Raw genomic sequence first — 15,965 nt, 5'->3', positions numbered from 1 at the left:
CCATCTTTCCTCGATATTTACAGTTTATAATTTCGTATGCATCCTATCGTTTTGGGAATATTGTATCATAGTTTTGGTAGACTATTGCAGCAGATATATAATTACGTAATTATTGCAGAATTAGTGTTACATTTTGTTTTGCAATATAAATGTTTGAAATAAAGCAAATTTTTCTTTGCAGTCCTAGAATAATATTTTTGAAGAGTAAGAGATTAGTATCTGAAAACCAAAAGGAATAGAAGAAAAATGAGACTTCTACATTATAGCGGCTAGGTCCAACACGCATTATTAGCACCTGCATCTTCTAGGATTCCACCCGCGGTGTCCTTCGCGGGTAGCCGCGTCCCAAGACGAGGGACGCACGCGACAAATACCAGAGAAATGAGTGCAGGTCGGATCATCAGAACAATACGCTGGCACGGTATGCCAGCTCGAAATGGGGCCAGAATAGCAGGGGGAGAAAGAGAAAGAGAGACAGACGGATGGATCAGTGGCGGTGGTCTCCGCTAAAGTTGGGCAACCGAGGCTGTCTTTCTCTCTCTCGGAGCCCAGAGCTCTGTCAAAGTCGGCACATAGTCCGCTGCTACAGCTGCAGCTACTATCTCAGTAGTGAAGCAGAGAGCGTCCACGATCCGGGAGATCCATCTCGCTCGCGCCGGTTCGCGCGAGGTCTTCCCATCTTCTGTGAAAATTCGAAAGTCTCTCCTCATCCCGCTCACATAGTGCATCTCGTGATTGATTATTAGGTGCCTGTTGTTGTTGTGGTTTTTTTTTCCCCCGTTGTTGTTGTTGTTGTTACTGGTGGTAGTGCTGGCTGGACCGAGTCTAGAGCATGACGAAAAGGCACACGGTGATCGTGAGGCTCAGGAGATCCAGCACCGGCAGGCCGTGGGGCATAAGCATCGCCGGAGGCGCCGATTTGGGCACGCCGATCGTCGTCACCCGCGTGAGTCTCCTTCTCGATCTAATTCTTTGCCGAGCTTTTCGTGTCTTTAGTTAACTTTCGGATTAAAGCAGCTGGGGTTCTCAGTGACGTTCGAAAGTGTGGATCTTGATATCAGATTCAAGTATTCTGAATTCACAGTTGCGTTCTTCGAAAGGAAATGCAGTCATAAAACAGTAATATAAAAATATGATAAAGATATGAATCTAATTACAGCTAAGAAAAATAATGTATATAAAAGATTCTAATTTTACACGATGGCGGCAATATAGAAATGTACTTCTCAATGTGAAGTCCTAAGTCGGACTTGCTGAGTGCTTAATGTAGATACCAAGAAATTTCAAAACACGCGTTGAATACATACATGTTCTCTTTTTGCGTCATTCAGTCATTTATATGAGACATTCGATAGCGGATCGTATTATATTTCCGGATAATAATTTAGATCCGGCAGAACGGCTTGTCTCTGATTAACTGAGATTTCGTGTCGGCGTCTACTTGGCTTCGATGCGATTTCGCGCTGGCATTTGCGAACTACGACCGAACAATAGAGGAGAAGATGTAATATAATCCCGTGAACATTTGAAATAGAGAGAAGTCGCCGAGAGGGCTGCCAAGGAATTCTCAAATCAACGATTCGATCTCACGTCCGCTGACATTGATACACGATACGATGCATCGTGATGCATTACATACAGTGCGCCACTAAGCTCACGCGAAACGCGATTCGACAAAATAACTCAGCGCCTTTTCACGTGTTCGATTATAATATTGCACAATCGAGAGATGTAGAATTCAGATTTAGCTCTTTCTCTCTCTGCCTGAGTTTTATCTTTTGCCTGTCCTGTCCCTATTTTATTATAGTTTTGCCTTCATTTATGTCGCAATTTATCCTACAATATTTAACAGTCTCCTTTATTCAGCTTTATGACTCATTTCTTTTGAATCCATTAATTTCTTTTGTTTACAAGAATGCATCTGCGCCAAATTAATATCTTACAATTTTTCTTCGAAACGTAAACTTTTAAGAAGCGTTTATTTTTTATCGCGTAGATATTTTCGGGGGTGTTCAAAATCTTCAGATAATTTTTCACGACGTTCTACACGCCAAGAAGTTTTTCGATAAGCGACAATAAATATTCGTAATGCTAACAATATCGATGATCGTTGTTATTAAGACCGGATTCAATTTCTGTCTGCAGTCGGAGAACGAGGCGCTCCAGAAGGGTGACGTGATCAAGAAGATTGAGGAATACGACACGCGCGACGTGAGGCATGTAGACGCACAGAATCTCCTCCAAAACTCCGAAACCATAAAGCTAGTCGTCGAAAGGTCTGCGAGTACCGTAACATCATCACGTACCGACACTACCACACCACGCACGGTTTTCAAGTCGGTCTTCGGCGACGGGGCTGCGGTCACTAGTCTGTCAGAATGCAATACTATCACTATTACTATATTTTTGGCAATGCCGCCGCAATGATATCGTTGCCGCCGCAATATCGCACCCGCCCACGCCGCTGCGTAATGTCACCGATTAATTCACTTTCTCGATTAATCAGTTTCTTTGCACAAAGCACAATTGACACTTTCGATCGCTATTTGAAATCTATCACAGTACTATCTCTCACTGTCTCTCCCGACGATTGCCTTTAACTCTTTCTCATAAATATTTTCTTTGAATATATAAGATTCAAGATGCTAATTTCTATTGCAAAGTGTAAGATGTCAATTTTTATCGAATATAAAATTGCTCACTGTATGTGTGATTAATTAACATATTTTGTCCCAGTATTTATTTTCATATCTTGGATTGGAATCTCTAATCTTTGTTTTTCTTCTTTTTTTTCAAAAATTACAGTTTTTTGCCTGTTCCTAACGTCATCCTAATGCTTTCTACTACAGACTCAGCTTTTTCTTAAATTTCTCTTATATTCTGTTAAACTTGTACTTAATCGTATTTTTTATCGAAATATAAATTTTTTTTCATGCACTTAAAGGCGATTGTCGAGAAACTGCCGCACAGCTTTTTGCATTCTGCTGCAGTTTATACAAATGCGCGAAATACTGTATTTTTTAACTAATACCGTATTTTTTCCTATAGATACAAACAACAGCAGGAATATCCGCCAGAATTGCCGAAAAGTCCGATACCGCCGCCCTCGGCCGAGGAATACATATCAACGCCGATACCGATTTCGCCGACTTCCGACTACACTCTTCGCAGCACGCTTCTTTTGCCGCACGAACATCGCGACGAGATCCGCGAGGAGAGAGTTCATCTGTCGCAGGTATTTATTTCAAACGCAAGAAAACGTTTAAATGGAAATAGGATGCAACATACAATTTAATTTTAACAAAAATTGGGGTTTTATAAAATAAAATGCGAAAAGAGTTTAATTTCTAGCCGACTTTTCAAGATTTTGTGTCTTAAGCAAAATCTTAATTACTTCTTCGACTGTTTGACTCTGTATATATACTGGATTTGTTTAGATCCAGCGCTAAATCGATCCATTACGAGAACAATTTCAAGATTCAACACGAAAATGTATTTAGTCTCTGAAATAGATTGAAATCGAACTTCCACACACATGTTGACAATGTGAACCTCGCTGGAGAGTTCGTTGATCTGCGCGAAGTAGTTCGCTTTGTTTCATCGCATAAATCAAGGCCCGACGTTGGTATTTATTCCTCGATCAGATCGAAACAGTTTGGATAGCTGATACGGCGTTGTTGTTGAAAAATATTCAAACGTTTCTTAGGCCAATCGTTCTTTAATCTATACACATTTCGATTCTACGTGCGCTAAGAAATAATATTTTGAATTTTGAAATATTCAAACAAATTTTATCTAAAAAAAACTTTATCGTTAAAATTTATTCAATATTAAATTAGTAATAAATCGAATAATTATTAAGAAAAGGAAAATCATATGTTGGAAAAATAATGCATGCAATATCGACCGGCGCCGATGTTGTTTAGCTCTGATTGACAACTTCGTGCTAAATTGTGCAAGCAAACGTCAAATGCAAATACTAAGTATAGAACTGTCTCGACGTAATTTCTTATACTTGTCACTGGCGCCATAAGCTGGTGTGATTTTTCGTTTTATTTACTTCCCGATGCTTCACGGGGATTTTCTAGTGGGATGTGGCCAAAAATCGCGCACAATTGCATAAGTCAACATAACAGAATTGTTTTTGCGCCTATTTTTCTTCTCTTTCTTCTTGCAAGTAAACAATTCAGATTCAAACGCATTAAAATAGGAATAGTATGCCCAGATTGCATCCCTCAAAATATTTATAATAACTAACTCGCAACATATGCAACTTTGTTTTGTGGAGAAATGAAATTTGAAAAAGTACATTAAGGTATGCTGTAAAATAAATATAGATACGGCTCTATTAAAGGCGTAAATTGTCGTAATAGGAAACGTGTGTACTCTGATTTCTCAAGTCCGCATGATCGCGGCGTCTGGCACGCTCGAGCCTGTTCCGAAATACCCTCTTGCACTTTGAAATCCAATAATTCATTGTCGGATCATGCTACTGGTATAGTGTGACAAGACATTTGTCGCGTTTAATTCGTTCCGCCTATTCCGAAACGTTTTATTTAAGCCGACAAAATTTTAGTTCGATATATAATGATCACGCCTGACAATCTATAACTGGTGCGCATAAAAAATTTTACAAGAAACAGATCGATTTATAAGATAATATACAAACAAAAATCTTTACATGTGAATCGTTAAAAGTGTAGTCTACACAGCAACAACTTCATTTAGTAAAATTTCTTCGAAGAAAATGTTTTCTCTGCATAAAAGCAATTCACACAAAGTCAACAAAGCTCTACAGAGATCTAACTAAAAAAAAAAAGAATACAATGTTCATAATGAATAATTGGAGAAATCTATTGTAGATTTTGCTTAGGACATTTAACGGTTGTAATTAAAGTTAACGTTTTCATCATTAATAATTTGATTGATTTACAGAGGCAGATAAAACGAACACATTTTCATCAGCGATTTTAACGACGATAGCGACGATTTGCAATATCGCAATTTCGCATCTAGATGTCTCTCGTCGTTTTAACAGAATGCCGTACGTTTTGCGACAGCGATACCGACAAGACTTTGGAAAGAAGCGTGTCCTCGTGTTCATTGCGCGATCGCATATTGCACCACTCGCCGCCAGCTGCAACGGCGGCGGCAGCAGGGTGCATCGTGCGTCGCTGCGGCTAGCGAAAGCACGAAGGTGCCTTTATTCGTGGGAAGTCCGAAGTGTGAATATATTTTTGTTGGCCCGCCACGATGCCGGAAAGTCCGTCGCCACCGGTTGGCCACATGCTATAAATATCGCTTTTGCATCGAAACCTCTGCCTGCACCGATCCGATACGTCCCGCGGATTCAGGACGTTTTCTATACACTTACCTCGTTATTTGCTGTGAATTTAATTCGCTGCGATCCAGAGTTATAATGTAAACAAGCGCCTTCTCCTTCTTCATTTCAGATAAAATAATATCTGCAAGAAGAGATATGTAAATTAGAAATAATTAATTTTGTTTTTTCTTTTCTAAAATGGCACGAAACAGAACCAGAGATTAATCTTGCTTCTTGATTTGAGTTAAAAAAATCTAAACATGTGCTCTTTTAAAAAAATATAAATATTGAATATTTGAAACTTTTGGTTGAAAAAAAATGCGCCGCACATCTTATGTAGCGTTTAATGAGTTAAACAGAGAAAGCGAAACGTTTATCGCTACATCTTGGCAATTGAAATTTGCATGTTAGAGCGACTTTCCCGGTGATCTCATCGCGAAATTCCACTGCCAAGGAAAATACTTTCCGTAGAATTTCTGATCTTCGAGATCTGCCAATTTGTCATGTCGGAGCAATAATCAATTTGTAAGAAACTCTAGAAGCTATAAGTATTAATAAGTATTAATAATAAATACAATCATTATCGAGAGCAATTTTATATTAGGAAGATTCATATACCAAGAAAATAATAACGAAACTATTCCGAATATCAAGATTGAATTGAAGTATAATTTAACGTTTGATCAGGAATGTAATTAATTATTTGAGAAACCAGATAAGTATGACAGAAGCATTAGTTTTCACTTAATATACATTTACGTCCTAATTTGTCTCTCGAAAGAATTCAACTTTGCAATCTTGACGATTTGGTTTTTCAACTGGACGATTCGTTCGTGATCGCCTCTGACGATCTTCCGGTGTTAAGAGCTTTGCTTAGAAATGAGAGCAAGCAAGCGTGTTCGAGAGCGATCTCCGGGAGAGAGAGAGAGGAGCCGCGTGGAAAAGGCCAGAGTTAGTGCCGCCCGCGCTCGCGCCGAGCCAGTAGTGCTTTAGCGCGAATAATCCCGCGAGAGTCGCGAGCGAGGGACGACGTGTAAGCGATTGCGAGAGAGGCCGCAAAGGGTGCCGCGCGAGAAAAGCTTGACAAAAGCCCGGAAGTAGGTGTTGCGAGGGAAGCTTTCGCGGGTCGCCTCTCGACGGACGAGACGAGAAGATGCCCGCTTATACGACCGTCTATCGTTACAACATCGAGCATCAGCCGAAGGAGGAGGAGGCGGCTGTTTATTGGGTACGAAAGAGGCGAGAAATCTAGTCGGTTTATTAGGCTAAGCGAGGAAAAACATTAAAGAGAGGAAAAGCAGCGAGCGAGCGAAAACGTGTCGACCGCGTCGAACCGCGAGACGAGTCTCGCCCTTGAACGTGCACATTCCTCGTGAACGCGGCCAAAATGTGCGAGCAAATATTGCGTGCCGAAAATCATTATCGTACGTTGGAACTATCGTGGCGGTGCCTGAAGGATATGTCAAATTTTTCGATCCCATGGGAAATTTTTCCGACACGAGAATGTCAGTAGATCGGAGCTAAGTCATATTGCATTTTCGGACTTCTATTTTTGTGGCTTCGAGACAGTTTTTAAAAATGTCCTTTAGAAATGTTTTAATTAATCTCCGAAGCGTTGATCATCTGATGTTTTCTGAAAATCGATTTATATTGTAAGAAAAGCTATAAGGAGATTTATCTTCCAATCCGTCTTTAAGATGTAAAGATAAATTTTCAAATTATGTTTAATAGTTCTACGAAACTTTTTTTGTTTTTCGCCTGAATGGCATTTATGCGTGGGCACGCTAGGATGTAACAACCATAACGCACGAGTCTAACTATGTCGCCGGGTCACCCTAAAAATACCAAAACTCAATAACGACACACGAGTTTAGCTCCGACGCGTCAATATCGAATAACAACATCGAATAATAAGATTACCGAGCGATCTAGATTTCGCGTCGCTTAACTTTCACACGGTATGCAAGCGTGATTGCATTTGGTCATTCGAGAAGAGCTTAATTAATTTCGCGTTTCCTTCTCTGGAAATCCCAAGGAGGGTGCGATAGTTTTCACGGGATAACAGCTGCAGTCGTCGAGATGAAAGGCAAAATCGCGCGAACGCAATTCGCATTAATAACGATGCAATGAAACGCAATCGTGGGCATTGCAGATGCCGTTCATCAGTATCGTATTCTATTTTCGTGAACGGGATCTGGGTTACTCAGAAACATGAGCGGCCGTCATATAAAAATACACCCACGTTCTGTGTTTTTTGAATTCTCCTATCCGAGTAAAAATTGAAAAATGTTCGCAGGATCAGAAAGACGTTGTTCAATTAACAGCTGATTAGCGCGTGCCAGAATTAAGGACATTTTCTTGATTCTGTTCGTCGAATAACGCTTGGGAGAAACTAACCGGCGATATAATTATTTTGAATTCACTTTCGATTCTTTTTTTTTCATTACGGAATTAATTTTATCATAATTTTATGTTTGCATATCGTGTGGTTAATGAAGTAAAAATATTTATTCGTTACCTTTTGCCAACATGTTCCAATCAATTTCCAAAGAGTTCAAGTTTCATCTCGACACCGTCGCCAAGCAATAAACACTCTGCGAAACAGCTGTTTTGCTCCGTCTGAATTTAGTTCGAGAGACCTTTTACAAAACGACGTACAAACGAGTGTGACTCTCGTGAAAATGTTCTAAAAAAGAAAAGGAAAAAAATCATAGATCTTTAAATAAAGATTTCAATCGAGCTTGATAATCCAATCAATTAAAATTAGCGCGTTAACAATTATTGTTCTATTACTTTTGGACGAAAGCCAATTTAATCTAGAAATATTAATCGCTGCAAATACTTTTATTGTTTCATATTTTAAATTACAAAAAATTGCATTTAAAAAATCATATTTTTTTACGATAACTGACAATTTCGGAGGCGAGATGATGAAATATTTCTACACGTTAATTACTTTCTTTGGATCAAATGATTTTTTCAAGATTCAATTCTTTCAATTCAAAATACAGGTACATGTCATTGGAAGAAGAAAATGATCTTTCGATTTTACGATCTTGCCCTTGCTATTGCTCCCTTCTCAGTCGCTATGCGACCTTGTAAACGTTTCAACAAGAGGCGTTTCCCGTCCCGCGGACGAGACACTTCCTAGTGAAAAGATCGCAAACGAAAAGAAAACGGACGAAAGACGCGAGAGAACAGTCGATTCTGTACGCGGTTCGGAGTGCGCGTTATTTTTGCCGGCCGGGCCTTCATCTATTTCGAGAGAATCACTCGCAGCTCACCCTCTAACATAATGACGTTTCTGACCCATTTATAATGGAATCATCGTAATCGCGCGATTTCACGCTGCGGATGAGAAACGCGAAACTCGCGCGCGAACTTGCCGCGACCGAGACCGCGGTTCTAAAATTGTAAATCATAGCGGCGTGCCGGCGAATGGCAATGGTCGGACAATAATTTATATCCGTTAAAAAGTAGCGAATTTCTCCACAGGAGAAATTTTTTTACATTTGACTCAAGAATTAAGATTTTGTAAAAGAAAAAATGCGAGAAAATTTTGTCATAGACACATGATGTCAATGTATTTAGTGTTTTTCTATTTTGCTTCGCAAACTTCAATGCGTAATAATTTCGAGGCCAACAACGTCGTCACGAATGAAATGTCAAGCTGCCCTTCGAAAAGTGGCTATTTTAGCGAGGCGTTTACGCGAGAAGTAATATGAGAGAATTTCGCGGAAGGTTTTATTTGCAGTTTTTCTCAAATGTTGCGAAAATTGTGCTTCGCATTTTTTTTTTTTCAAGTTTGATTTCAACACGCAAAATCACCAAAATATCTATGATAATTGCGCGATGACGGAATATTAGAGAGAGCTTACCTCATGTCTTGCGATGTGTTTGTTTTCACAAATGTTTCGGCAACTTAAACGTAGGAAATTCGCATGACGAATCAATTATGCATGATATATCTGTAGAATCGCGTAATTTCGTAATTTTCCGCAAAAGTGACGGCATATGACGTAACGATCCGTAACTTGCCAAGGCAAATTCGTTCGTAATGTGAACATGATTGTCGCTTTATGTAAGTTCCGCATTGTGAGCCAGCTGGGCGGAATTATAACTTTTTTGGACGGTATCACTTCCGGTACAGTCCTTTACAATTCTTTCAAAAAAATAGAAACTGATCGCATAATTTGAATACAAGTTCTTGGATAGAAATCCTTTCTTCTCGCCCTGAAAACATAAATTTAGTCAGATTTTGTCATATAAAAAGGCTGCAGGTTTTTATTAATATTATAATATAGACAATATTTTTCAGATGACTATTATTTAATCAACTAATTAACGTACCATTTTTAGCCGAGAGAATACCTAATGATATTACGAAACGAGATCGATATCAATATCAAATTAGGTTACAATATCATCATCATCGATTTATTCTTGTCGTTGCATGAAATTATGACGACATAAAGAGCGCCAGGGATTAACGAACCATCTTTCGATAGCCATGGCCTCTATTACGGTTTATTTTAAATCTCGTTAACTAATTGGCACCGCTTCGGCAGGATATTGTCTCATAGTTCCTCCTACTCTCTCATTATTCATCTATAAAAGTTATGTCAACACATATACAATAATCTTGTTTTATATAAGATTAAAAAAATATAATTAAATATACCAAAATATAAATGTACCAAATAAAATAATAACGTTAATATCAAAATAACGAAATACATTCTATTGATAGAAATATATTATGATTGTGATGCAATTTATTACCTAACTCTTCTTTCGCTGGCATTCATTCATGTTCAATCGCTCTTTCAGCCGTATCGCACGACTCCTTTGGTCCTGCCAGGTGCCAAGGTCAAGAAGGATGCTCCTCTCGGCGAATGCTACCTGCGACATCATCCAAATCCGATGATCAGAGCGGCACCCCATCATTACGAGCCGTATCATCCTGAAGTCGCTATGAAGCAAAAGGTAATTCGATTATTAAAGAGTTTATCATTCATTATATTCTCCGTCCTCGGCTGCGCAGTCGGAAGTAAATTTCAATTTTCTAGAGCCATGTTTGTCGAGTCGTGATCTCAATCGTATTCCTTCATTTAAATGATATATCTGTCTCATTAAACGTCGTCTGAGCAGGTGGCCGAAACGGTACTTCAGCGTGTCGTGGGACCGAATGAAGTTCCAAAGGTTTGAATCACTTCCGTTGTTTCCTTTTTATAAATCGCTTCTGCTTCGAGAAACGACGCTTGCGCTTTTTGGATCCCCGATATCTGGAGGAAATTTGAGTTTGCGAAAGTTTCTTTGACGAGATCTCTGCTATCACGATTTTTCGCTAACTAATAATAACTAATAATAATAATCGATGATATATACGACATTAGTGCAATTATTTTAGGATGTGAATTAATATAAAATATCCTGGACTCGTCTGTGACTCGATAATCCGAAATAATACCTGCTGATCGATACAGCTTGCGTAAATTCCTATTGATTAAATCATTATAATAACATAATTGACTTATTTTAATAAAATTTAAAGTTAAATTATTAATGTGATTTTACTTTTTACTTTGAATAACATTTATTTGCAGGCAAATATATTGCTGTGATCACTGATTTTCACTAATGTGGTTCGAAATCTGAAACTTTGGATGATCAATTTATAAAAGTACGATCACTACTATCAGGCGCAAAAGAATCGCGTAAAAAGAGCAGAATAAATATGAACTTAGTGTTAATATCGCGACTTTCTGATATAACAGAAATTTGGCACTGTCAAATGTTGTTGCATTCGGTGCCAACATATTAAATGCTTATTTTTTGAAAGGCTGCATTGTCATGCTGCAACGTAACACGGTCGCAAATGACACGACTTGATGACAGATTGCGATAATAATACGCAATATTTTCAGTAAGCATTTATATTAATAGCGCGATATTAATACTTCGCCTGCACCGTGCAAAAGTTTCAAACTATTTATGCGCTAATCCAGCGCCTTTCTTCAAATTTTTATTACATTTTCTAAACAAAGATTTTACAAATTAAGAACCAAAGAATTCCCAAGATAAATTCTACTTATGCTTTTACTTACAAAATAAGAAGGGAATATATTTTCAAGTTTTTTGTGTGATACAATAATAGCGTGAATTTTGCATTGCATCGATTATAAACGCAAATTTGACGTTTTCAGATTGTCCACAAGCAATTCAACTCGCCGATCGGACTGTATTCAGAGCAAAATATCGCGGACACCATCAAGTGCCAAGCATCTGCCATACCGTAAGTATTTCATTGTTATTTACGATTGTTTACTAAATTCTTTTAACTAGCCTTTTTAACAATTTATACCAAATTATACAATATATATATATATACATATACATATGTTTAACGAATCGCTAATGTGCCGTGAAGCTTGCAGCACAGTCACAGGGTAATACAATTAATAAAATATTGGCTTTTCCGCTGAATGCTGCTCACACTCTCACAAATCGCTGTCACGTTTAATACAAATTGCTCGTGTAAAAAGTCGAATTTTTTATATTAATTGAAATTAACAATGTTAATTCAGACGCCATAAAAAGTGAATATATTTGTAGAAATCGATAACAATTTATTTTGGGAAATAATGCTCGAAATCTATCTCCGAGAATAAATTTTTATTGATGTCTATTAATTAATTTATTTTTTATAGACGTGCCTTTTAATCAAATAAATAATTTGTGAAGTGTTAATGAGTTTCAAATATAATTTTCTGAGATTTTAGAGATTTGCGAAGCGCGAACGAGAAAGAGAAATTGTTTTTTTCGACACAGGATATATATTTCTAGTTAATTCCGAAAAAAATTACCAATTTGAAAATTAAATCGAGCTTACTTACATTAGTTTGAGGATGTGCGATCGTCGGTCTTCGATCGTTAAAAAGAGAAGGGACATCGGCTCAATCCTTCTTTCTTTTTCCTTACGGCTCTCGGATCCTTCTGATGACTGATTACTTACGTAGCGGTTTGTTTGTTTTCCAGCATTTTCATAGACTTTTCCTTCCTGAAACAGAAACAGGAAATACAGCAGCAAGCGAGAATCTTGAAGGAGCAGGCCAAGGCCGCCTCCTCGAAGAACGTGTGGCCGCAATTCAATAAGCCAAATTAAAAATTATCGAGAGACGTTCGAGACGTTTTCCGATGCTTCTCGCATTGATCGGATCTACGACGGCAGAGTTTTCCGGTTTTCAGGGTCATTGGACACGTTCCTTTTGTTACCAAAGTATAGCAAATCATAAACTTATCTACAAATTGTTACTAAATTGATAAAGCAATTTGCTGTAGGATTCAATTAGAAAAAAATACTAAATTAATTTATAGAAAATTACTAATATGAGAAATCACTAAAAAAATATTCTGTTATTCATTTTTAAAAGTCAATACTTCGCGGCACTGTCTACATTAAAATCTCAGAGTTAAGTTAGTCAATCATTTCAAAAAATTCTTTTTTTAATATTAATATTCTAATTATGTTACTGATTAATTAAAACAGTTAATTTAATTAAATTATGATATCGTGAACGTGGCCACTGAATTCCAAATCTTTGCGATCATTATTTATTTCGTATTAGTTTGCTGTTCATATTACATAGTGAGAATCGTAGGCGCGTTATTTAGCGAACTTGAAAGTTTTGCAACGCTTTCGCGAATCCGCGTAAAAAGCTTTTTCTTTAGCGATAGCAATATACTGTTGCATGTGATAGAGTAGTGAATAATCAATAATCAATACAGTAGTTAAGAATACATGAAAGTATCTACTAACTTCGTCGTTTCCTTAATAAGTGTTCGTATGCTTGCATCGTAGATACCGTGCACGAATAACTCGAGATGACTCGAAAATTACGCCTTTGTAAATTTATTTTATTACTTTTTAAATGACACTTTTCGAAAATTACGTATTATATGTTGTATCAAATGACAAAAGTATATTTTATAGTATTTTTCTCTCATCGCGATTAATATACTTAATCCTTTCATATAAATATACAACAAGAATATTTTGTATAAAAATTCTCTGAGAAAAAAAACCATTTTTATCATAGATTAAAAATGCGTTCCTTCAAAAATCTTAGATTTTCTTCTGCGGTTTTACGATCTTATTATTAGATAGATAAAAATATTTTGTAATCTATTTTTGAAAAATATTTTTCTCAAAAAGGCGTAATTTTCAAAGTGTTCGACGAATGCGTTCTTCTTGATCGAGCGCAGAGTTTGCACGATGAGGAACGATCGCTCTCTCTCGATTAAACTCGGCTGGAGGACGCGTCTGAAAGTCGCTCTCGAACTCAGACTAAAGCAAAATAGATATGCAATTCCAAATTGGCAAATCGTAACCCTGGCCGCTGCTAACCGATCCAGATAGAAAAAAAAAAAGATAAAAGTCACACGAATCAGAGAGAGAGAAAGAACGGAAATAAAATTAAAAGTTGTACCTGTGTACACATGCGATACGTGCAGTCTGAAGAAGCCGATGAAATACGACCCGAGTAAGAGCGAGGCGTACAAGGCCCTGCAAGAGGAGGAATACGGGGACCAGGTGCAGGAAGTCAGGCAGCCGGTTCGCACCGGCGTCTTTTCGCCGCAGAAATCAAACAAAGTATGTCCTTACAGTCTCTTTGTAATCATTCGATACCTTGTTTTATAAATTTTATATTCATTAAATATATCTAAATCCTGTATATTAAACGATATATTTGTTGTACAGGTATACCAGACTCCTCCAAAAAGTCCTGCATACGTAAGTATTAGTATTTGTTCCATTCAACTTATTAATTAGCTTAAATCAACGAACAAAATATTAGCAGGCTGATATACGCATTTCTCGCTCGCACGCCATCGCATGGATTGCATGCGAGAATTTCTAAGACGTTCTGCTACTGCATAAACTGCATTGTCCAAGCTGAATTTAAAATATTTTGTATTCTCATGCGAATTTTTGTATCATTTATTCTGTAAAAAAAATATATTGTAAAAAAAGTATATATTTAAAAAATTTAGCTTTAAGAACATATCTCTAAGACAACTTAATGATCGACTCTTGTTACTTATATTTTTATTACCATGTTATTTGTTTGCTATTTATTTACCGGAAAGATTTATCCACTTCGCGGACCAGTTCCGTATGTTCTATAATTTTACCAAACACAACTGGATGGTAAAACGGCAGCGGATTATATAAGCGACTTGGCACGGTGCGCTACTCCTCTTGTACTTCTTTCTTTTTTGTCTAGCAAAGTGGCGTGCCAAACCATCTCTCAATAATAATCGCCGCACTTCACCATCGAAAAATTCTGCAAAGATCAGTTACATTCGCGCCTTCTTCAAACCTATAAAAAAATTATATACAGAATCAGTCGATTATTCATTACTTTCGCATTAACGTCAATATATGCATTATCATTATTAACTTTAATTGTCATCCTGGATCTATCAGTTAATTGTCACGGTCGAAGACGTGTCTAATCTAATTTTCGACCTCTGTTTCGTTAAGGGTGGATCATATAGACGTCCCTTCCCCCTCCCTTTCGTTAAGGATTTCAGCGACTATTAAAATATTCCGTTCTGCGGGAACTTGTACGTGCATTTACTGTTACTTTTGCATAAGGTGCTCGCCTGCTTTCCTAGAGAAATTTATCAATTTAATTTATAGGGCGAATGTGCTATCTCTTTTTACATATAACGCGCATTAAGTTGCCATGGACAATCCATGCATGCGTGTGATAAAATTAAAACGTGCATTCGAAATTTGTAAACGTGGAACAGCTGTTGACGGTTGAATTTTCAGGTGAACGTGCTCGACGACGACGGGGAGAAGATCCATCAGAGCAACAGCTTCAAGAGGATCATGTACAGCGTGCTGGGACAGACCGATTATTGAAACCGAACTGACGCTAAAAATACTACCATTTACTTAATGTTAAATAAAATCTATATTTTATTTATTGTACCACGCACAAAAAAAACGAAATGCGCATGAAACGAATGTCGAGCGTCGAGCAGAAATCTTCTGATTGCGATTCTTTAGCGGTCGAATTGAATTACACATTGTTAGAGAAGCGTGCTTATTAAATGCATATGCAAAAAGAGTACGGAATTGACGAAATGTACTCGACATTCACCGCTTACCCGATAAAAACAATGCTGTGTATCTCTTAAGCATAGTAATAATAGTTTATTTTAAAAACGCGTCGTTAATTTACGTGGCTTGCAATCTTATTCTACTCGAGATTAATATTTTTGCTAGCCTGCACTAAGATAGCTTACTTCCCCTTTCTCCGCATCTCGATGTATCTATTTTTTGACGATCTATTTACACACTGTATTATACTTTTAACGTTACGCACAATGAAAAATTAATTTTCACAAAAATACGTCGAGTTTTCTTCCGTCTCCCTAAAGTTCGCCGTCGAAATTTATGGAATCGGTCTTTTACGCGATCGTACTTTTGTATATTATACTTTGCAATTATCACGCAACATGAATATGGCAGAAACTCGCAAATGTGAATAAATTAAGTATTGTATATATAATAATCTTAATGCTCTCTGAAAAATTCCCAAAGCACGTAAGCAGTAGCTATGTCTTC

The 15,965-nt window shown here is 37.4% G+C and overlaps 1 protein-coding gene and 1 long non-coding RNA gene across 9 annotated transcripts; one reads left to right on the top strand and one right to left on the bottom strand.

Moving 5' to 3' along the window:
- Nucleotides 1-100: 100 nt before the first annotated feature.
- Zasp66 (PDZ_signaling and DUF4749 domain-containing protein Zasp66) lies at nucleotides 101-15,912 on the top strand. Of its 8 annotated transcripts, none has more exons than XR_010891329.1 (10): nucleotides 524-946; nucleotides 2,146-2,372; nucleotides 3,049-3,235; nucleotides 10,154-10,309; nucleotides 10,475-10,525; nucleotides 11,530-11,618; nucleotides 13,838-13,976; nucleotides 14,085-14,117; nucleotides 14,871-14,984; nucleotides 15,165-15,912. XR_010891329.1 is itself a non-coding variant. In XM_012360649.2 (10 exons), exons 1-9 carry the CDS (start codon nucleotides 833-835, stop codon nucleotides 14,928-14,930), a joined length of 1,056 nt encoding a protein of 351 aa, XP_012216072.1. In that variant the 5' UTR covers nucleotides 526-832; the 3' UTR covers nucleotides 14,931-14,953; nucleotides 15,165-15,912. The 8 variants fall into 8 exon arrangements, 7 of the variants coding, with proteins under 7 accessions (XP_067215886.1, XP_012216075.1, XP_012216073.1 ...); XM_012360649.2 differs by having other exon boundaries at nucleotides 526-946; nucleotides 14,871-14,953; XM_012360647.2 differs by lacking the exon at nucleotides 14,871-14,984 and having other exon boundaries at nucleotides 532-946.
- LOC105668330 (uncharacterized) lies at nucleotides 4,279-10,234 on the bottom strand. Its single transcript, XR_010891332.1, has 4 exons — nucleotides 10,106-10,234; nucleotides 9,202-9,931; nucleotides 7,842-8,009; nucleotides 4,279-5,465 (listed from the first exon to the last, which is right to left on the bottom strand). It is a non-coding gene; the product is annotated as an uncharacterized lncRNA (long non-coding RNA).
- Nucleotides 15,913-15,965: the final 53 nt, after the last annotated feature.

The sequence above is a fragment of the Linepithema humile genome, chromosome 7, assembly GCF_040581485.1.
Source record: "Linepithema humile isolate Giens D197 chromosome 7, Lhum_UNIL_v1.0, whole genome shotgun sequence".
NCBI classification, from domain to species: Eukaryota; Metazoa; Arthropoda; class Insecta; order Hymenoptera; family Formicidae; genus Linepithema; species Linepithema humile.
This window is presented reverse-complemented; position numbering and strand designations above follow the sequence as displayed.